We start from the raw sequence: 24,857 nt of genomic DNA, 5'->3' as shown, positions 1-24,857 counted from the left end.
TTACATCATACACTAACTCATCATTGTTGTTCATTTGTTACATCATACACTAACTCATCATTGTTCATTTGTTACATCATACACTAACTCATCATTGTTGTTCATTTGTTACATCATACACTAACTCATCATTGTTGTTCATTTGTTACATCATACACTAACTCATCATTGTTGTTCATTTGTTACATCGTACACTAACTCATCATTGTTGTTCATTTGTTACATCTTACACTAACTCATCATTGTTGTTCATTTGTTCCACCATACACTAACTCATCATTGTTGTTCATTTGTTACATCATACACTAACTCATCATTGTTGTTCATTTGTTACATCTTACACTACCTCATCATTGTTGTTCATTTGTTCCACCATACACTAACTCATCATTGTTGTTCATTTGTTACATCATACACTAACTCATCATTGTTGTTCATTTGTTACATCGTACACTAACTCATCATTGTTGTTCATTTGTTGCATCATACACTAACTCATCATTGTTGTTCATTTGTTACATCATACACTATCTCATCATTGTTGTTCATTTGTTACATCATACACTAACTCATATTGTTGTTCATTTGTTACATCATACACTAAATCATCATTGTTCATTTGTTACATCATACACTAACTCATCATTGTTGTTCATTTGTTACATCATACACTAACTCATCATTGTTGTTCATTTGTTACATCATACACTAACTCATCATTGTTGTTCATTTGTTACATCTTACACTACCTCATCATTGTTGTTCATTTGTTACATCTTACACTACCTCATCATTGTTGTTCATTTGTTCCACCATACACTAACTCATCATTGTTGTTCATTTGTTACATCATACACTAACTCATCATTGTTGTTCATTTGTTACATCGTACACTAACTCATCATTGTTGTTCATTTGTTACATCATACACTAACTCATCATTGTTGTTCATTTGTTACATCGTACACTAACTCATCATTGTTGTTCATTTGTTACATCATACACTAACTCATATTGTTGTTCATTTGTTACATCATACACTAAATCATCATTGTTCATTTGTTACATCATACACTAACTCATCATTGTTGTTCATTTGTTACATCATACACTAACTCATCATTGTTGTTCATTTGTTACATCATACACTAACTCATATTGTTGTTCATTTGTTACATCATACACTAAATCATCATTGTTCATTTGTTACATCATACACTAACTCATCATTGTTGTTCATTTGTTACATCATACACTAACTCATCATTGTTGTTCATTTGTTACATCATACACTAACTCATCATTGTTGTTCATTTGTTACATCATACACTAACTCATCATTGTTGTTCATTTGTTACATCATACACTAAATCATCATTGTTCATTTGTTACATCATACACTAAATCATCATTGTTCATTTGTTACATCATACACTAAATCATCATTGTTGTCCATTTGAATGTGAAATAAACTTTCGTGGAATGAAATAATGGCAACATGTTTGATGTAATAATAATGATAATAATAATAATAATAATAATAATAATAATAATAATAATAATAACAATTCGCATTCCTTTTTACAGAATCACCCCTCCCGCGTAAGCAACAGGCGTAAGAACATGAACAATGTGTTCATCTGTACACATCCACTTTCTATCATATGTAATGCACTGAGACCAGCCCTTACCATCTACCGTCAAGCCCATAGACTACATCATGGGTTACCTTGAACACTTTATATATCCTGGTTCAGCCTACTATCAGCATTGTGCCCCATCCTTCCATTATATGTCACGTCCATCCAACTCGTGTACCATGCATGCCCCTCACCCTCCTGAATGTTCAGACCTGGATACCTTAAAACCTCCTTCACTTCATCCATCCATCCCATCTGGATCTTCTCCCCCTTTACCCCATCTACCTTTACCATGTAAATCCTCTTCATCAGTTTTTCTTCGCTCATCTTCTCCATACATGAGAACCATTTCACCACACCTTGGTCAGCGTTCTCAATCAGACTGTGCTTAATACTACACCTCTCTTTGCGTATTGTCATCACTTACATGATCAACCCACTTCACACCACATAATACGTATGTCTACCATCACCCTTTCTTTAACTCTCAAAGGTCCAAAACATACAGCCTTACAGTAGTAACGTACAGACCACTAAATCTTCAAACATTCCTCATCTGTTCTCCATTTTGTATCAAATATACAATCTGACGATAAAGACTTCTATCTTATCTTAATGACCTCTTCTTCCACATACTTGGTAACGCACACAAGACTAACGTTAGCCCCATCTTTCACCTTATGAGTCACTTACTTTTGTTCACATTCACTCTCAACTTTCACAAGCTCACATTATCTCACCAGCTTCTGAGTTTCTTTCTTGGTCTGTCACCAGAGCCGTGTCGTCTACAAACACGAACTCACTCACTCATGCTCCTCCCCCTCACTGTAGTCCCAATCCTCGCTCTAACACCCATAAATTCCCCTCCTCAGCCATCCTGTCCTTAAACAACCATGGTGACAATCACAAATCCTTGACACAACAAACCCACCTTCACCCCAAACCACTCACCCAACCCCGTTATGTTCAACTACATGATTTACTTTCCTGGAAAAAACTTATCACTGCATTTATTACTTACATGTACACCAAAGATTCGTAGTATAATAAGGCCTCTCTATCATCTCTATCATACTGTTTCTTGAGATTGATAAATACCACAAACAATCCAGCCTTGCTGACCCTGACACGTTCATTGGACGCCGGGTTCGACCCCACATAAGTTGGAAAAGTGATCACGGCAGTTTGTCCACAGTCAAGCTAACTGTTCATCTTTCCCCAAGGGAATTCAGTTGTCTGTCCCACCTCAGCTAACAAACAAAAAATTTTTCCTTCCAACCATTTCTCAAATAAAGTTCTCAAACTAAAAATCGCTCCCAATACCACATTGTTCCTCGGCGTGCGTACATGACACCATTCCCTCAGTCACCAGTCTCCCATGTATCATGACACCATTCCCTCAGTCACTAGTCTCCTATATATCATGACACCATTCCCTAAGTCACCAGTCTCCCATGTATCATGACACCATTCCCTCAGTCACCAGTCTCCCATATATCATGACACCACTCCCTCAGTCACCAGTCTCCCATGTATCATGACACCATTCCCTCAGTCACCAGTCTCCCATGTATCATGACACCATTCCCTAAGTCACCAGTCTCCCATGTATCATGACACCATTCCCTCAGTCACCAGTCTCCCATGTATCATGACACCAGTCTCCCATATATCATGACACCACTCCCTCAGTCACCAGTCTCCCATGTATCATGACACCATTCCCTCAGTCACCAGTCTCCCATGTATCATGACACCATTCCCTCAGCCACCAGTCTCCCATGTATCATGACACCATTCCCTAAGTCACCAGTCTCCCATGTATCATGACACCATTCCCTCAGTCACCAGTCTCCCATGTATCATGACACCATTCCCTCAGTCACCAGTCTCCCATGTATCATGACACCATTCCCTCAGTCACCAGTCTCCCATGTATCATGACACCATTCCCTCAGCCACCAGTCTCCCATGTATCATGACACCATTCCCTAAGTCACCAGTCTCCCATGTATCATGACACCATTCCCTCAGTCACCAGTCTCCCATATATCATGACACCATTCCCTCAGTCACCAGTCTCCCATGTATCATGACACCATTCCCTCATTCACGTCTCCCATGTATCATGACACCAGTCTCCCATATATCATGACACCATTCCCTCAGTCACCAGTCTCCCATGTATCATGACACCATTCCCTAAGTCACCAGTCTCCCATGTATCATGACACCATTCCCTCAGTCACCAGTCTCCCATATATCATGACACCATTCCCTCAGTCACCAGTCTCCCATGTATCATGACACCATTCCCTAAGTCACCAGTCTCCCATGTATCATGACACCAGTCTCCCATATATCATGACACCATTCCCTCAGTCACCAGTCTCCCATGTATCATGACACCATTCCCTCATTCACCAGTCTCCCATGTATCATGACACCAGTCTCCCATATATCATGACACCATTCCCTCAGTCACCAGTCTCCCATGTATCATGACACCATTCCCTAAGTCACCAGTCTCCCATGTATCATGACACCATTCCCTCAGTCACCAGTCTCCCATATATCATGACACCATTCCCTCAGTCACCAGTCTCCCATGTATCATGACACCATTCCCTCAGTCACCAGTCTCCCATGTATCATGACACCATTCCCTCAGTCACCAGTCTCCCATATATCATAACACCATTCCCTCAGTCACCAGTTACCCATACATCATATCACGTAGACTCTGTGTAAGACCTTTCTAGTGCTTCTAGTACCATAATGTTAGGGTATTACTACCATCATGTGACACAGAGGCACCAGGTGGCCCTGTGTGGTAATCCACCCCCCGCAGTGGTACGTTAACAGACCACACAGAGGTGGAGGTGTACACCTCAGATTGTACATACAGACTCCAGCCAGGCGGACCAACCTCAACTCATCCTTCAGGTATTACTGTGGCACACATGTGATAGGTGTTTGCGTTCACGTACACTGTACCGTACACTTGAACCATCTGCACTGTACACCCGAACCATCTGCACTGTACATCTGAAACATTTGCACTGTAAAACTGAACCATCTGCAGTGTACACCTGAACCACCTGCACTGAAAAGGCGAAGGTACTGGAAGCTTTGAGGAATGTGTGGAAAGAGACGTCGTTATACCTACGAAAGCGAAAAACAGGCATGAACACCAGTGCCAACCTGTCATGGTGTGATATGAATGGGATATAGATGATGTGCGGACAAGGGTGGATGTGCTGGAAACGAAATGTCTGCAAACAGTATATGGTGTAAAATGGTTTGATCGAGTAATAAAAAGGTAAAAGAAAGTTATGGTAATAAAGAGTGTTGTTGAGCTGAAAAGTGTACTGAAATTGTTTGGATATATGACGAGAAAGAGCGAGCAAAGGCTGACAAAGATATTACATATATTCTGAAGTGGAGGGGACAAAGAGAAAGTGGAGACCAAATTAAAGATGGAAAGGTGGAGAGAAGATTTTGAATGATCGGGGCCTGAACGTGTAGGAGGGTGAAAGGCGTGCATGGAACAAAGTGGACCGGAACGATGTGGTATACAGGGGTTGACGTACTATAAATGGACTGAACCAAGGCATGATAAGCGGCAGGGGGAAATCAAGGAGAGATCTGTCGGGCCTGGTTGTAAATGGGAGCTGTGGTTTCGGTACATTACACATGACAGTTAAGAATGGATGAAAGGGAGTGCGTCTTTTTTTTCCCGTATGTTCCTGGCACTTACTCGCCAACGCAGGAAACGGAGGACAAGTATGAATGAGAGAAAAATCTTGGAAAAGTTTAAAATTACGTCGGTCAACTTGGTCAAATACCAAAGACTATATCTTGTCAGTGTAAGAATTTTCTTGTATAATTTTATGTCAAAGAAGGCATACACAGCAATGCTACTGCGAGAAATCGCGCAACTTTTTGGGCGATTTTTTTATTTTGGTTGATATACATACGTTTTCCTGTTACATAACTCATTCATTTGCAAACATTCCAAGACTTTCATTCTAAATATGCAGATAAGAGCTAACTGATGACTGTGTAGCTGGCCACTATTCTGACTGGCAAGTTCTCTAAAATTAAGAGACCAGCGTTTAGTGAAAACTAGCCAGCTAATTTGCTTGCAAGCGTATCAAAAATTTCTCATATTTTCAGCTTTCTTCTTTTATGTCATACATCACCTCGTAAATAACACTTGCTTACTAATAATGGTTTTGCTATCCAGCTACCTATACTTAAAATGATCTGTGGTAGTTCTTACTGTACATAGCGTCCATTACAGAACATGGTAACTCTGGCGAACTAGCTTTATAGGAATCAAAGATTGCAAACAAAAAATCACCTGCCTTTATCGTGTGAGTGAAGCTTCATTTTCGTCTTTTCTTTTCCCTTTTTTTTTCCTGCTTCTGAAGGCTATGGCTTTTTGACGCCATTAGTAATACTGGAGTTCGTCTCAAGCTTGATATTAGCTTATATCCACTTGTATACTTCATAGTTCTCTTATAATATGCACGAGTCTTAAGCCGTGCATTGCGTGCCTAATGGATGATCTACCACAGCTGGAAAATAGTAAAATAAGTTAAAAACTCAGTTCACTCTACCGTAGCGTATAACAATCAAGAACTTAATGACTATTATCACTGAAAGTTACAGGAAACTTCACTGATACTACCCCAGGATTATCAAACAACACAATTCCACAATACATATGTAGCTGACTCATTCATGACTTACAAATAGTGAAAGAAATAAAAAAAAATTGACGGAGGAAACACCAGATTATCTTAATGTTTACGTGTAGTTGCCGCACTTGCCACCAGATGGATATTCAGGTACTTGGCGCGGGCATTTCAAAACTGAAAATCCGTTGGAAGGATAGATGAAAAAAGAAAATTAACTAAAAAAAGAAAATAATCTTAGTCTACTGAAAGTAAAAGCTAGCCCTACAGCCAAGCTTTGAATTTTTTACCTTCTTATTTCAGTCTTTACGTTCCGTTTGCCACTATATTATTTGACATTTGGAAATTTTCCACTGAAGAAAGTTTATCCTCGTCATTGAGATCACTAAAAGAGGATTCTTAGAACTCAATTAAGAATTCTTCGTAAAGAATCTAGCTCCAGGAAAGAAAATAATGCCTCATGTTTTCCCTAACATACCACCACTTTTTTAAGGAAGAATTTCCACTTCCTTTCAGCTCATTATTTTGCACTCATAACTTCTCTATCAACTTAGCCCTTCTTACATTTTATTTGAAGCATGGCATCAATATCTGCTGCTCGTGACCAGCATTTTCGACTAAAACAATGGCTAAGAGACGGCTACAGTTAGTGATGGTTCCAGGCAATAACGAGGAAGCCAAGGCGTGTGTCCAATTATTGGAATTATGCTATGGCTGCAGCTGGTTCTCGGTGTTAAAAGAATTAGTGTTATCGTTGTCTATTGATAATTGTATATCCCAAAATTATTTATATCATACCTTGATTTACGAATGTGTCCAGGCAAAAATCATAGACAGTTATATTTGTTTAAAACATTTAACTAATCATTTCTTTCTGATTTAAAATATGCAAAAGTACGTGTCACATTTCTGACAAGTTTATCATATAATTTCATTAAAAGGTTACTCTGAAAAGGAACAGAACTTAATTTAAACTAACAAACTCTCACTTGGTAGGTAATTAACCCCTTCACTAACGAAAGTACATTCTTTACCAAGCCAATAAAACACGTGCTTAAGTGTCCAGCATCTATTTATTTTCTTTTATTGTAAGACTTATTTGCATTCCAGTATATACTTGTAAGTCAGCTCGTTTAACAAACACCATTTTACATCCCAATTTTCTTTCCGAGAAGTACCATTTTACACAATGCGTCTACACAGAAAAATTATGAAAAAGAACTTGCAATTCTCACTTGTTTCCCATGTGCATTGGAACCCCTAAAATCCGTGTACATTGTGCGGATGATAAAGCCCGGGGGAATATAATGGTTGTAGCTACACTCCTGCTGGCTGGGGTGGTAGTGATAGGTGTTTTGTGTATGGACTAGACCCACATTCATTTAAAGCCAGCCTTGTATAGATAAACCGATAGGTATTCATTTTAGGGATAGCCATCTCAAGACCTCTTTCTAAGACATAGTGCTAGTGTTACCCATACCTTCTTTCCTAGGGGCTCCTGCAACTCAAGGCTGTGCTACTTTCAGTAGCAGGGAAATGTGCAATCCTTTAGAGGGTGATTTTCGACGAGACAGTAGTCCCACAAATTAATTCTGACCCAAAATGATTTTTCATTTGCGATGTAACCTCATGCATGCGGAATCCGGTAACACCAAACGATATACTTATGGCATTTAAAAAGCTATATTGAACAACATTTACTTTACAGACATCTATTGAGTAGAGTTGTAAGTATAAGTTGTCAGACGTCGCCATTATGGTATTCTGTCTTGGTAGTACTTATCAGGCAGCCAAGGAATCACAGCCCTGTGGCCAGTTTAGGCAACATTACACATCGATATCTTCATAATGACAATGCTCCTCAATACCGGGTAAGGACGTTGAAGTTAATTGGGTATCATGTTTCCTGGGATGAAAACAGCCATTGGAAGGTAAATGTTATGAGAAGTGTTGTACAAGTGGACGAGCTGGTGGACTTGGGTACAATGTTTGCCGGGTCGTCGGGATTTCCTGGTCTTAGGAAGGAAGTTCCAAAACGTTAATTGCTCCTCTGCTTGTTTAAAGTTTTTACGGTGGTATACAAAATTAAATGATGCTGTTTCTGAATTCATAATCGTTTTTGGAAATGAATGGGTTACTACATAGGCCTAATAAGCCTAAATTAGAATGCTTGCTTAGAAAGTCTTTGAAACAGGCAGGCTATCACCTGAGTTTATCTCAGGGCAGTGTCATCATTACTGGTCATCATAGATGAACATTAGGGATATGTTTACATATTGTATAGTCTTGGGTAAGACTGTATGTAGCATTTAACAGTTGTTAGATATGCACAACAGTATAAAGTTGACTTTAAATATAGATTGTCATTGATTTCGTCTTGCAGTAATATTATTCTTTAAGGAGAATAGAGCAATACTAGCGAGACGTGATTTGGATCATTTTTCATCTATCGTGCAGGAGTAGATTAGTGGGGAGGGTTATGAAGATCTAGGAAAACATGGGATTTATAAGTGTATGTGAAATAATGATAGAAATTAATAGAACATATGAAAAACCTCCCCAACATTTACAGTTAGCAGATATATTTACAAAAAATATCATTGTTATAGTCTCGTCTTGCAGTTGTATTTTTTTATGGAATGATGAAACTTTAATCAACATATTGCTTCCAATTCAAAATAAGTGATGGTAACCAGGTAATGGAGAAACGAGTAAAAAGTATAGCTGAACTGGATAGAAATACATTGGTTGCACATTAAGTAAAAAACTAAGAAGATTGAACACAATTACTAACACTAATGTAGAAAAAAATATGAACTAGTAACAAACATAAGATCATGAGCACTTATGCCATAAAAAGACTTCTAGTTTCTTAAAAACACCTGGTTTGACTGAGTGGAAGATCATTCCATGAAACTATACCCATATACATCAGTTCTTACCAAAACCACCTAAACTGATTACTACACATAAATCACTAGCCCCTGTCCCATATCTCGCTAATCATGAACGATTTTGTTCCATCTTATGGATTCTGGAGCATTACCATTTGTGAATAATACATATCTCCATATTTGAACTGTTCTGCTTAATATATTATTGCGAGAATACCACCAACACAAAATTGATCAAAGCCAATGTGAGTTCTAGTTGGGGAGTTAAGGGTATATATTTTAATATGCTTGCTGCACTGAACTGGGACATAGGCATAGTTACAGGCTTCCAAAGGAGTTTAAGCAGCTGCTAACACTTGGCAACAGTTAGACAGTTTCATATACTTTGTTCAGTCTTTGGCCTAAAACAATGTCCAGTGAAGATGATGCTCCAAATGAAGACTGAAGGATTTCATTTGAACTTTGAAAAGAGAATATGAGACCCTTGATTACGTATGTAAAGAGAATATGAGACCACTTTAATTATGCAAAAGATTTACCATTGGTATATGTGAATAAGCTAGATTAAGCAGCTATCAAGGAAGTGTTGAGTTTTAGCAGTGAAATTCCTGTCATGCATTCTATGACTGTTAAGGGATTGAAGAAATGGCATTAATACAGGGTAAGTGTGATGATAGTAGTAATGATGTAAATGTCACTGAGAACTAGTTTGGAAAAGTGCTCACAGATGCCTTGCTGAATGTGACATAGTGAATGGGCTTGAACACCATGCATATATCAGAGCAAGAGATTATGGCTGTTAATGAATTAAAAGAGAAACTGTTCAGACATAAACTAATGTTATTAAGGGAGATGACACTGAAAGAAATCTTCAAAAAGGCCACCCAGCAAAGTGCTGCTTTGTCATTTGAGAATCCTGTTTGTGGCTCATCATCTCTTTAGGTGTCCTTCCCAATGATGTCAGTTTCTATTTTGATGAACCTTTACCCCTCTCCTTAAATTTTTTCAAGCAAGAAGTAATGTATATAATTATTGATTGAAATTATCATCCTATGTAAGGAGAGAACATCAGTGCTGTTGTGTAAGTGCAGAACTTATTTATTATGGGCACATTAAAAAGAGTAATGTGTTATGGGATGAAGAATTAAAGTTACTAGTGAAAGAGAAAAGAGAAGCATTTGGGTGGTACTTAATGGGCAAGAGTGCAAATGATTGGGATGTATGAAGAGAAAAGTGACAAGGTCAAGAGGAAGGTGCAGGGGTTGAAAAAGAGGGCAAATGAAAGTTTGGTTGACTATCGGTAAACTTTAGGGAGAATAAGATGTTTCGGAAGGAGGTTGATAATATGCAAAAGAGGGAGAACAAATAGGAGCATTGGTTAAGTGAGGAAAATGGGATTGGTAACAAATAGTGGGGATGTGAGGAGATGGAGTGAGTGTTTTGAAGGACTGTTAAATGCATTTGATGATATGGTGGCACACTTAGGGTGTGTAGTTCAGGGTTGTATGGGAAGTGAGAGAGTCATAGAGAATGGTTTGGTGAAGAGAGAAGGGTTGATGAAAGCCTTAAGCCTTCAGTAAGATGAAATGTGGCAGGGCAGCTGGAGTGGATGGTATTAGTTAAATTTGTTTAGAAAGGGATGACATGTGTTGATTGCTTGGTAAGGATTTTCAGGTGTATGTATGAATCATGATGGGCTGACTGAAGATTGGCAGAATGCATGTATAGTGCCATTGTATAAAGGTAAGGGGATAAAGGTGAGTATTCAAAATACCGAGGCAAGAGGTTATTCAGTTTGTCATAATTTACTAATATACCTCTGAATATGGTGTGGGAGGCAAGTTGTTAGAAGCAGTGAAAAGTTTTTATCGAGGATGTAAGGCATGTGTACGTGTAGGAAGAGAGGAAAGTGATTGGTTCTCAGTGAATGTAGGTTTGCGGCAGGGGTGTGTGATGTCTCCATGGTTGTTTAATTTGTTTATGGATGGGGTTGTAAAGGAGGTAAATGCAAGAGTCCTGGAAAGAGGGGCAAGTATGAAGTCTGTTGGGGATGAGAGAGCTTGGGAAGTGAGTCAATTGTTGTTCGCTGATGATACAGCGCTGGTGGCTGATTCATGTGAGAAACTGCAGAAGCTGGTGACTGAGTTTGGTAAAGTGTGTGGAAGAAGAAAGTTGAGAGTAAATGTGAATAAGAGCAAGGTTATTAGGTACAGTAGGGGTGAGGGTCAAGTCAATTGGGAGGTGAGTTTGAATGGAGAAAAACTGGAGGAAGTGAAGTGTTTTAGATATCTGGGAGTGGATCTGTCAGCGGATGGAACCATGGAAGCGGAAGTGGATCATAGGGTGGGGGAGGGGGCGAAAATTTTGGGAGCCTTGAAAAATGTGTGGAAGTCGAGAACATTATCTCGGAAAGCAAAAATGGGTATGTTTGAGGGAATAGTGGTTCCAACAATGCTGTATGGTTGCGAGGCGTGGGCTATGGATAGAGATGTGCGCAGGAGGATGGATGTGCTGGAAATGAGATGTTTGAGGACAATGTGTGGTGTGAGGTGGTTTGATCGAGTAAGTAACGTAAGGGTAAGAGAGATGTGTGGAAATAAAAAGAGCGTGGTCGAGAGAGCAGAAGAGGGTGTTTTGAAATGGTTTGGGCACATGGAGAGAATGAGTGAGGAGAGATTGACCAAGAGGATATATGTGTCGGAGGTGGAGGGAACGAGGAGAAGAGGGAGACCAAATTGGAGGTGGAAAGATGGAGTGAAAAAGATTTTGTGTGATCGGGGCCTGAACATGCAGGAGGGTGAAAGGAGGGCAAGAAATAGAGTGAATTGGAGTCATGTGGTATACAGGGGTTGACGTGCTGTCAGTGGATTGAAGCAAGGCATGTGAAGCGTCTGGGGTAAACCATGGAAAGCTGTGTAGGTATGTATATTTGCGTGTCTGGACGTGTGTATGTACATGTGTATGGGGGGGGGGGGTTGGGCCATTTCTTTCGTCTGTTTCCTTGCGCTACCTCGCAAACGCGGGAGACAGCGACAAAGTATAAAAAAAAAAAAAAAAAAAAAAAACCTCTGAATATTATGGACGTTTTTATACTTTCTCTGACAGAAAGCTTGCAGGCCACACCTTGTTTATCACAGGAGCCAGCAGAGGTATTGGTAAAGCCATTGCTCTTAAAGCTGCTCAGGATGGTGCCAACATAGTTGTAGCAGCCAAAACTGCAGATCCTCATCCAAAACTTCCTGGAACCATTTTTACTGCAGCTGAGGAGAGTAAGTAGAACATTAGATTTGCTTCTGTAATGATTTTGATAGCTTGATATATAAATTGCATTGAAATTTAACTGTACCATCTTTGTCTCCATTTTTCTTATATCTGGTCTCAGAGGTAATATAGTTAGAGAAATGTTCTGATATTTTGAGTTTATTTCAAGCAGTGATCATATGTCATAAAAATGCTTTTCTAATATCTTTATTGGCAACCTCATAACTGAACCCATCATTTCAATCATCATTCCAGGAATGGTAAAGAAACATGTTTGGTGGAATGATCATAGTCCTAAACTGATGAAAGTGACTATAGAAATATAATGCTTTAGATTCTCATCTCGGCTTAAATTCCGCATGATGCATCATTGTATAAAAGCCATGTTCATCCTAAAATGAAATGCTGTTGCCATGTATGGAGAAGTGCATTCCTTAAGTGCTTTTCTTATCTCTGCCTGTCTCTGCTAAAAATTAATGCTCTCTGAAAAAACTAGTTATATAGACTCATGGGTATTTTCCAGTGAGTCGCTTTCACAGCTTCACACCTCCATCATACTATATACCATCTTTATCATTTTTAATTTCTCAAGCTTGCACAGTGTGGAGTAACGTAGCATAATACTAATGTCTTGTAATGAATGCTGTATATTTGCATAGCACCTACAAATGCTCAATACCACAGTGAAACAAAGATCCTTCCAATATAGCCCCACACAACATGCTTGGCGCCAAATTCTATGACCAGCATAACGCAAACCACTCATAGCTAACCATCAACTGCCAAGTAGAAATAAAAAGCTTACACCTGGCTCACACTTCAGAAACCTATACTCACAAATCCTACACTGCCAACAAACAGAGCTATGACAAAACACATACACATTGAAATATCCTGATGAGCACTAAATAGCTTATCTAATTCAGTCTTAAACTCTAACCCTCTAGACATTCACACACCAAAAAACCACACTCCCCAGACAAATACGAGTCACTATCCTGCATATCCTCTAGACATTAGCTATCACTATGACAGGCAAATACCATTTTGATGTAAACCAAGAGCCGTCATGCCCAAGATGCTACTACCATAAAGAAGACTCCCAAATGTGTACTGCTCTGGTGCCCTACATTTTCTGCACATAAATGCACACACATCACAACTCTTAATGACCTTTAATCCTAACAAGTGGACATGGCCAGCTTCCTTAATCCTCCATGGTTGTTTAATTTGTTTATGGATGGGGTGGTTAGGGAGGTGAATGCAAGAGTTTTGGAGAAACGGGCAAGTATGCAGTCTGTTGTGGATGAGAGGGCTTGGGAAATGAGTCATTTGTTGTTTGCTGATGATACAGTGTGGTGACTGATTCGGGATATATTGGTGAGAAGAGGATGGGAATAGTAAGGGAAATTGAAAGAGAGGCTTGTGTGAAGAAGCACCAGGGAAGTTGTATAGGGAAGCAGTGCTGGCATGTGCAAGAGAAATGTGTGGTATGCAGAAGGAAAGTGAGAAAGGGTAGTAGGTGGTGAAATGACAAAGTTGTTGCTATTGAAAGAGAAAAGAGAGGTGTTTGGGTGTTACTTACAAGGAAGGAGTGTAAGTAATTATGAGATGTACAATAGAAAGTGGCAGGAGATTAAGAGGAAGGTGCTGGAGTTGAATAAGAGGGCAAGTGAGAGTTGGGATGAGCAAGTATTTTGGCCCAGTTGCTAGAAATTCGTCAGAGCTTATAGAATAGCCAAGGGACACTAATCACCAAATTGCAAGTATACCTAGTAGATTAGATGTCAAATTTGCTTGATTTAGTGGCAACTAGAATGACACCAATGCCACAGATCTGTGGCACAAAATATTTGTCTCAAACTCTGTGTTAGGAAGGAAGAAAATATCAAGGCTTAGGTTAGAGACTGTACTGTTTAGTGAGGTGAGAAGTTGGCTGACATTTCATGGATACTTGCACCTCTTGATTATAGGATAGACAGTTATCAGTTATAGTACGTTAAGCTGAATTTTTAGACCATTTTGAAGACACATTATACTGTACTGTTGTTACTTTTTTTTTTTGTAGGCATTAAGCATAATGGTGGCATTTTGAGTCAGCTCTTAAAGCCTAAGGATAAATGGCTCTGAATAAAACTTCATAGGGTGAGAACATGCTTTTCATTAGCTCAGAGGGAACTTTTAACCTGGCTTGATTTTTTTTTTCCCCTTTGCTTTAGAAATTATGATATATACCTGTGCCTGGAGACCCAGTTTTAATGCATTGTTTGAGAAGGAAAAAATTATTAAATGGATTTGGCTGTAGAAATATTTTTACCCTTTACAGTTGAGTCGGTGGGAGGACGAGCTCTTCCTTGTGTTGTTGATGTCCGCGATGAGGAATCTGTAAAGGAAGCTGTGAACAGTGCTGTCGAGCAGTTTGGTGGCATTGATATTGTAGTCAACAATGCTAGTGCCATCTCCCTTACAGGAACCTTGGAAACTCCTATGAAAAGATATGACCTCATGCATCACATAAACACCAGAGGGACATATCTAGTGTGAGTAAATTATTATTAATGGTTATTTTTAATCATATTATATTAGTTTGCCTCGGGATAGGGTGATTAGAATACTACCCTAGTACAGTATTCCCTGTGTACCACATGAGGTGACTGACATGAAGTAGGGCCTGGATACCCTTGACTTTAGTATTACCACATTCTAAGAACAAGAACAGGGGTCATACAACGATTTAACCTCAGAGGCTCATGCTTGTGATACCTGAATGTGCATGGTTGTTAGTAGAACAAAGGAGAAGGGAGTAGAATGATTCAGGAGTGTTCAAGAATTAGCATCTGGGAACATTAGCGAAAGAAGGAGTGTTACTTGTTGATGAATATGTTGTGGGATGGTGTTAGAAAACAGATATGTAACTTCAAGATTGATGTGGGTTTGTGTGAAGGTAGACTTTGAGAGGCTGGCAATTGCTTGTGTGTATGCACCAGTTACAGAAAGGAGTGAAGAAGAAAAGAGTACATTTGGGGAGAGTATGAACAAATGTTTTGGCAGTTTTGATGCAAAAGATCAAATCTTGGTGCTAAATGATCAGAATGTAAAGTTGGCATGTGCGATAAGTGAGGGTATAATTGGGAGGCATGGATCCCTCATGTAAATGATAATGAGAAAAAGCTTGCCTTCGTACTAAAAGAGGAATTACTATTGGAAATATATTTTCTAATTGATAGGTGTGTAAAATAAGTTGCTGGATGTGAGTGGGCTAAAAGGACTGGCTGGTGAGATGATACAGGTCTGTAGGCAGACTTGACAGAGAAATTCCAGAAGCTGGTGATGGTCTAGGAGTGTATATAAGTGGAGGAAGTTGAGAGAATCTTTTAATGTGAGTTTGAATGGGGAAGACCTAGAGGAAGCAGTGACTGGATCCATGTGGGGCTGTTTGAGTCATAGGATGGAAGAGGAGGTCAGTGTCCTTGGTACATTGAATGTGTGGAAGGAAAGGTCAGTGCATAGCTGTCCCAGCAATGTTGTAAGGAAGTGAGTCATTGGCCTTGAATAGATAAGAAAGGAGGAATGTGGATGTGTTGGAAGTGAAATGCTGGAGGGTATGTGGCATTGGGCAGGTTGGTTGTGTAAGGCCTTAGTGCCAGAGAGAGTTGTGATAGTAAGTGCAGACTTAATGAGAAGGCTGACTAAGGTGTACTGAAATTGTTCAGGCATATGGAGAGGATGAGTATAAAAAAAGAATAAGTGGACCAAGTATCAAATGTGGAAGAAGCAGAAATAAGGGGGAGATTGGGGTGGAGATGGGAAAATTGAGATAAAGGAAGCTTTTTGTTATACTGTCAGAACATTCTAGAAAGTGAGTGGAAGGCAATGGATTGGATGAATGAAATGATGTCAGAGGGCTGAATCAGGGAATTTGAGGCAGTCCAGTTAAAACATTGGTATCTGTGTGGCTTGGTTGTGGATAGAAGGCTCTAGTTTGGTACATTATATTTAACAGCTAGGAATTTCATGTGTACAAGTGAAGTCAGAGTTCTATTGTTTGGGATGGTCCTTAACTAGAGTTGAAAAGGCATATAGCTGTAAAGAATTTTCTTTAGAAAAGTTTGTTAATGAAAATGTGTTTACTTCTATATTATATTGTCTTTGTGCCCCAAACATTTTTTCATCTAGTTTCTTACTTTGCAGATTTATTATGGAAACTTGAGTTTTTCAACCCAAAATTCAATAACTGATTTTACTCACATCACTTTGGATTGTAACTGTTGGAAGATTTGTCTTGCACATTTTATTTATTGAAAATTTATTAGCTGCTGAATGCAAACCTATTGTTTTGTTTATTTATTCTTATTACATCAGCTTCCAAGTACAGGTATATGCAGCCTCACAGATCATGCATACACATCAACCCATGCTCTGTAAAGTATTTTAAAGTGATACATGAATGAGCACACTTCCACATGCTTTTATTATTTTATCACTTTAACAGAGTTGACTCATGTAACCAACCTCTTTTGTTTGTACTTATTTTTCCAGATCGAAATTATGTATTCCTCACTTGATGAAGAGTTCCAATCCCCATATTTTGAATATTTCTCCTCCTCTGAACATGCATTCTCGCTGGTTCAAGAACCATGTTGGATACACTATGGCCAAGTATGGCATGTCAATGTGTATATTAGGCATGGCAGAAGAATTTAGAGATGCAGGAATTGCCTGTAATGCACTATGGCCACGTACTGGTAAGAGTTTTTAAAGGTGTTTTTGCTGCAAGTTTTCCTAGCTGCTTTATTTGAAGATCTCAATCTACAATATAAGATATGGTATCATCTTTGATGATTTTCTGCTTTGATGCAGTGTCTTGTTCTAGCAAAAGATATAGTTTACTCAGGAATGAATGGAGATATATTCACTATACAGACGTTTTACCAGTCCTCAGACACCTCACCATGACACATACTTCATTGTGAATCCTAGCCAATACATCAGCAATACAATCACTCACCTTCTCTAGCAGTTCATCTGCAATTCCATCCACTCTAGCTCCTTTGCTGTATTTCAGCTTATGCAAGGCTGTCACCACCTCTTCTCTTTCCACTGCACCACTTGCCATGTCTAGTGCCATTGTATATAGGCAAGGGGGACAGAAGTGAGCATTCAAACTACAGAGGTATAGGTGTTTTGAATGTGCCCTCTATGGGAGAGTGGTGATTAAGAGAATGGTGGTATGCATTTGACTGGGTAGGAACAGTGTGGAGTCAGGCGTAGTAAAAGATGTGTTGATCATTTACTTGCTTTAAAAATAATTGTGAGAAGTACATGTGGGAAACCCTGCTGTGTGCTGAAACAGAGGAGGAATGTGTAAATGACATGACCACTTTGGTACTCTAAAAATGCAAGAGACATATACCAGCAGGAATAAAGCACGAGAGGTGTAGGCTTGAGCGAGGAAGACGAGCACTTTATAGGAGGTGAAAAATTGCAGATCTTTTAAAAAAGCCACAGTTTACCCAGGAAAGGAAAGATATAAAGATAGATATGGAAATATATTATTTCTTTATTTTTTTTTTTTTTCAAACTATTCGCCATTTCCCGCTTTAGCAAGGTAGCATTAAGAACAGAGGACTGGGCCTTTGAGGGAATACCCTCACCTGGCCCAATTCTCTGTTCCTTCTTTTGGAAAATAAAAAAAAAAAAACGAGAGGGGAGGATTTCCAGCCCCCCGCTCCCTCCCCTTTTAGTCGCCTTCTACAACACGCAGGGAATACGTGGGAAGTATTCTTAATCCCCTATCCCCAGGGATATTTCTTTATTTATTACACTTAATTGCTGTTTAACGCGTCAGCAAGGTAGCACCAGGAAACAGACAAAAATGGCCGATTCACTCTTATATATATATACATATCAACATGGAAGTGGAAGTGAGTCACAGGGTGTGGGAGGGGGTGAAAGTTCTGGGAGCATTGAAAAATGTGTGGAAGGCGAGAACATTATCTCGGAAAGCAAAAATGGGCATGTTTGAAGGAAGAGTCGTCTCAACAGTGTTATATGATTGCGAGACGTGGGCTATAGATAGAGTTGTGCGGAGGAAGGAGGGTTGATGTGTTGGAAATGAGATGTTTGAGGACAATATGTGGTGTGAGGTGGTTTGATCGAGTAAGTAATGAAAGGGTAAGAGAGATGTGTGGTAATATGTTGAAATGTATAGGTATGTATATGTGTGTGTGGACGTGTATGTATATACATGTGTATGTGGCTGGGTTGGGCCATTCTTTCATCTGTTTCCTTACTCTACCTTGCTAACGCAGGAGACAGTGACAAAGTATGATAGATAATAAATGAATATCAACATATACACAAATACATATGTATACATACACACACACAGACATATACATATATACACATATACATATTCATACTTGCTTGCATTAATCCATTCCCAGTGCTACCCTGCCCCACAGGAAACAGCATTGCTACCCTCTTCTTCAACGAGGTAGTGCAAGGAAATAACAAAAAAGGCCACATTCGTTCACACTCAGTCTCCAGCTGTCATGTGTAATGCACCGAAACAACAGCTTCCTATCCACATCCAGGCCCCACACACCTTTCCATGGTTTACCCCTGACGTTTCACATGCCCTGGTTCAGTCCATTGACAGCATGTCGAACCCAGTATACCACATCTTTCCAATTCACTCTATTCCTTGCATGCCCCTTGCCTTCCTGTATGTTCAGGCCCCAACCTCTCAAAATCTTTTTGGGATATAACAGAATCTGGCTTCCTATGGACCACCCTTTTCCCCTGTTAGTTCAATAGAATGGAAGTTTACTGTAGTACCAAGTCCTCTTAAGAAATCAGTCATTGCTATTATGTTAGCAATTGTATTTGTCATTCTCTTGAGATACATAGTGTTCTTTTGTAAGATCAAATGTCCTCTTACAGATATTTTATTACCATTTTTACAGAGAGAACTTGTATTTACTAATGTCCTGTTACAGATATTTTATTACCATATTTACTGAAAGAATTTGCATAACTTTATGCTTCAGCTATCATCACTGCAGCCATGGTGATGCTGGGTGGTAGTGAAGTTGATAAGCAGTGCAGAAAACCTGAAATCATGGCTGATGCTGCTTATGCCATACTGACCAAAGACTCCAGGACATATTCAGGAAACTTTGCTGTGGATGATGATGTCCTGAAAGCTGAGGGGGTCACAAATTTTGACCCATACGCTGTTGATCCTAGTAAGTACTGTAACCACTCCATGTTATGAGTTAGATATTGGGTTTAGATTTAGCAGATTTGGGTTTATGTTTTATCATGAGCAGTGGAGTCATTTTTCTTGTGAATATGGAGGTATGAATGAAGACTTTAGTGTTACTTGACAAACAAAATTTCCATGCAGAGTAAAAGGGGCTATTGAGCCTTGGAGTAATGGGAACCATTGGATGAGGGTTCTTGAGTTGTATTAATAATTAAGTGCCTATTAGAAGGCTACAGGAAGGAAGTTAGACACTTATGAGGGCCCATTTCTTAAGCATTCTTCTGCTTTTTTTTTTTTCGCTGTCTCCCGCGTTTGCGAGGTAGCGCAAGGAAACAGACGAAAGAAATGGCCCAACCCACCCACATACACATGTATATACATACACGTCCACACATGCAAATATACATACCTATACATCTCAATGTTTTTTTTTTTTTGCTGTCTCCCGTGTTTGCGAGGTAGCGCAAGGAAACAGACGAAAGAAATGGCCCAACCCACCCCCATACACATGCCTTGATTCAATCCACTGACAGCACGTCAACCCCGGTATACCACATCGCTCCAATTCACTCTATTCTTTGCCCTCCTTTCACCCTCCTGCATGTTCAGGCCCCGATCACACAAAATCTTTTTCACTCCATCTTTCCACCTCCAATTTGGTCTCCCTCTTCTCCTCGTTCCCTCCACCTCCGACACATATATCCTCTTGGTCAATCTTTCCTCACTCATTCTCTCCATGTGACCAAACCATTTCAAAACACCCTCTTCTGCTCTCTCAACCACGCTCTTTTTATTTCCACACATCTCTCTTACCCTTATGTTACTTACTCGATCAAACCACCTCACACCACACATTGTCCTCAAACATCTCATTTCCAGCACATCCATCCTCCTGCGCACAACTCTATCCATAGTCCATGCCTCGCAACCATACAACATTGTTGGAACCACTATTCCTTCAAACATACCCATTTTTGCTTTCCGAGATAATGTTCTTGCCTTCCACACATTCTTCAAGGCTCCCAGAATTTTCGCCCCCTCCCCCACCCTATGATCCACTTCCGCTTCCATGGTTCCATCCGCTGCCAGATCCACTCCCAGATATCTAAAACACTTCACTTCCTCCAGTTTTTCTCCATTCAAACTCACCTCCCAATGTACACATATATATACACACACAGACACATACATATATACACATGCACACAATTCACACTGTCTGCCTTTATTCATTCCCATCGCCACCTCGCCACACGTGGAATACCATCCCCCTCCCCCCTCGTGTGCGAGGTAGCGCTAGGAAAAGACAACAAAGGCCCCATTCGTTCACACTCAGTCTCTAGCTGTCATGCAATAATGCCCGAAACATTCTTCTATTAATGTATTTATGTCTCTGAAGTCTGTGCCCTTCAGGAACTCCCTCGAGTGGATGGCCATGACTGGTGAACTCTAGTGCCACTTTTTAGCTTTGTCACCCTTAGTACCTCATCTTTAACAGACCACTGGCAGAGGGCAACTCTAGTGCATTGTTTTCAGTGGCTCTTATGTAATGTTCTTACTGACTAGTGCTGCCTGATATTCCAACCTTTTACTTCAACCTAAATCTCCTACCTAATGTTCCTATTTCTTTTGCTTAATGTTTCTACCTAATGCTCTTGTGTAGTGTTCCTACCTACTTTCTTTCTTTTCTTTCAAACTATTCGCCATTTCCCACGTTAGCGAGGTAGCGTTAAGAACAGAGAACTGAGCCTTTGAGGGAATATCCTCACCTGGCCCCCTCCTCTGTTCCTTCTTTTGGAAAATTAAGAAAAAAAAAATAATAATCTATTTTCCTGCCATTTTGCTAAAAGGCAGGGCTAGTGCATAGCACTCACCACAGGAAATATCTAGAGTTATGAAGAATGAGTTGTGTGACTTGGATGTTGTCAAGTGTTATTTTTTTGATAAGGAGAGACTATGTTTGTGAACAATGTTAGTAGTCCATGTGAGGGTGAGTTAGAAAGAAAAGACAGCTATGTAGGTTAGAGGAGTGCAGCAAAGAAAAGACAGATATGTGGGTTAGAGGAGTGCAGCAAAGAAAAGACAGCTATGTGGGTTAGAGTGCAGCTTGACATCCAGCGAAGTGCTGGCTCACTATACAGCTTGCACTAACCCTCCCAATACCCAGGCAGATATCACTGGTAATATACCTCCCTAGTCGGTGGCTACCTACCAACTACTACCTTTATCTTCACTATCATGTTATGTTCATTTAAATCCTCTTAATTCATTGATATACATTTTGATATCATATTTCTGTGTTGTTCACTCTCTGATTTTTGCTAATTTTGGAGAATTTCTCACCATAGGTAATGTCATATTGATTCACACACATGAAAGTTTAAATAATTTTCCCCTTATTCCTTTCTCATTTGCTCATCTCCCTTATTTCCTACATGGTCTTTAATGCTATCATACCTCTCTTGATTTATAAGTGTGTTTTTTGCCACAAATTGATGATGGCCTATTTTCCCACAGATTATCCCCTGATGCCTGACTTCTTTTTGGATGAATTTGATAGCACAGCTGTAAAGCAAGCCAAAGAATTAGGTGCTGTTCCCAGATTTGTTGAAGGTAAAGTTGCTGACAAAGACACATCAAAAGCTGAAGGACAGGTTGCTCAGGTATGAAATTTTATACAGTTTCTTGTATGAACCTATTAATGTACATTTGGTTAGGAAGGGAGAAATTTTTGGTGTAGGGGCCATGCTTGATGATATGACCCTATTTGTGCCCCATAACTTAGTAAACATAGATAAGGTTTCTTCTCACTCAAGATTAAAGACTTGCTCCCATCACCTCTTACAGGTTGCACACTTATCTCCTCTAAAATCATTGCATTTACTTATCTCGCTAAGGAAATAGTACCTTTCTGGTCGGTGGCTGCCTTCAGATCATACTAACTTCATCAGAAAGTGTATTGTTTAATTTATAAGACTTGCTAACTTTAATGTGCCTGAAATATGCTTTCCTGGAAAGTATCTCGTTGCATCAGTAAGATATGTGATTAACCTTTAAAAAAAAAAATTCATTTCTTTTGCATTTTTAGCGTTTTAGGGATTGATATATTGAAAATATGTTTATCATATTGTTACCTGTATTTCAATGCATGTTGTATTGTGTGTTTGCTGACAGTATACAGGTCTAGTGTGTATTCTGATGATTATTGGTTGTGTTGAAATGAATTTCCATGTATATGACTTTATCCATGCCGTAAATTGCCAGTATGGTAGTAAGGGTAATGCAAGTCTGCCTAATACTATTTGTATTTTCTTGTAGGTGTTTGCCAATATCGAAAGTTTCCTGAGTAGTGAGCTTGTTGACAAGACCAAGGCTGTATATTCATTTGATGTGGGTGGTGATGAACCAGGCAAGTGGTTCTTAGATTTGAAGAATGGTTCTGGTTCTTGTGGGCGTGGAGACCCTCCTCTTGCTGCTGATGCCAAGTTTGCAATGACTAGCGAAAACTTCTTTAAAATGTTTTCAGGCTCCCTCAAACCAACCACAGCATTCATGACAGGCAAGATGAAAATTTCAGGAGATATGGGTAAAGCCATGAAACTAGAAAAACTAATGGGCAAACTAAAGTCAAAACTCTGAACTCGGTGATTGCTACCAGACCTACTGTTAAAAAGTCATGTAAGCCTGTAAAGTTGACAGTATTTTCCATCAAGCTTTATTACTTCTGACTACTGCAAAACCTCGATAGACTGGAATGTACAGAGAAGTCCCGGCCAGGTATATTCAATAATCTGATTATTTTTTCATAAATTAATAAAAAATATATTCCCGTGTACATAGTAATATTACAATACATTTCAATGGTACGAAGGTAAATTATGTATGTTGGAAGTGATGTAAATAATTAATGACTTATGAATGCTGTATATAAAACACAGTGCAGTGCAAAGTGCAGTTCAAACTTTGTTCTCACTGATAGTGCAATACTGAATTTATCAGGTCACAGTGATGAGAACCTTGCTCGACATTTTGGCTTTGGAAAAATGACTAAATTTGGTGCCAGATGTCTAGATATTATGGGAATTTCTGCATATGAGGAGCCACCTGTGGCTTTTTGTGATTAATGATTAGTAATGGTGCTTGATTTTTAGGTACATTATTCTTGAAGGAGAAAACTGAACTACTCTTCATGGAATAAATTACATGCATATTCTGCAATCGCATGAGTCTAGATGTGACTGAGGGTAGACAAATGTCATGAGAAACGAGAGTACACACTCAAGTATCTAATGGGCAAGCACTCATCTGGCAAAAATTTACATTTCATTTTATTTTGTGAATTACAGTGAAACATGTAGAGTATGATGGAAGTGAACAAAGATGACTGCTAATGATTTTGAATAAGCTCCCAGACCTACAAATTTGGGTACACTTCATTGTCATTATTGCAAACCCTGTATTACAATGATACTTTTTTCATATGTGTGCCATTTCCTGTATTAGTGAGGAAGTGCCAGGAACAGAAAATGGCCCCATTCACTCAGATGCAATTCCAGTTGATTATTAAGATTATTTTTCTGCTTATTTATCCATCACAATACAGTTATTGTTGCTGCTGATTTACATTGGTGAATTTGCATCCAGTCTAATAAGGTGTATTGTGTATAACTTGAAACAGGTATTTTTCATGGACATAAGATGATGTACGTATAGAGAAAACTTAGGCACAATCTTCTCAGAGTATTAATTGCTAATTGTGCAGATACAAAGCTTTTATACATAGGTAATTAGGGAATGTTCCTGTCTCCGTTACCATTACTCTGTTCCCAGTTGAGTTGAGTGGATCAGGTATATACAGCATTTGCAACAAAACTCACCCATCTTTAATTAGTGCCCAGTGTGTTAAAATGAAGCATGGACTTCCACAGTAATTAAAAGTGCTGTTATAAAATTTTCACTTCACATACCAAGGTGATTCATCAATTGTGACCAGATTCTTCAGTCTGTTTTATATTTTAAGGGTTTACCTACAGTTTGGTACATATTTTGGCAAAGCATTACAATGTAAAATGATTTTGATATTTAG

General features: G+C 39.2%; 1 protein-coding gene across 1 annotated transcript; it reads left to right on the top strand.

Moving 5' to 3' along the window:
• The first annotated feature begins 8,056 nt into the window (after nt 1–8,056).
• On the top strand, nt 8,057–24,857 carry Hsdl2 (Hydroxysteroid dehydrogenase like 2). Its single transcript, XM_071692495.1, has 7 exons — nt 8,057–8,214; nt 12,343–12,506; nt 14,825–15,038; nt 17,038–17,243; nt 19,554–19,751; nt 22,289–22,434; nt 23,090–24,857. Exons 1-7 carry the CDS (start codon nt 8,192–8,194, stop codon nt 23,408–23,410), a joined length of 1,272 nt encoding a protein of 423 aa, XP_071548596.1. The 5' UTR covers nt 8,057–8,191; the 3' UTR covers nt 23,411–24,857.

The sequence above is a fragment of the Panulirus ornatus genome, chromosome 53 (genome assembly GCF_036320965.1).
Source record: "Panulirus ornatus isolate Po-2019 chromosome 53, ASM3632096v1, whole genome shotgun sequence".
Taxonomy (NCBI): domain Eukaryota; kingdom Metazoa; phylum Arthropoda; class Malacostraca; order Decapoda; family Palinuridae; genus Panulirus; species Panulirus ornatus.
This window is presented reverse-complemented; position numbering and strand designations above follow the sequence as displayed.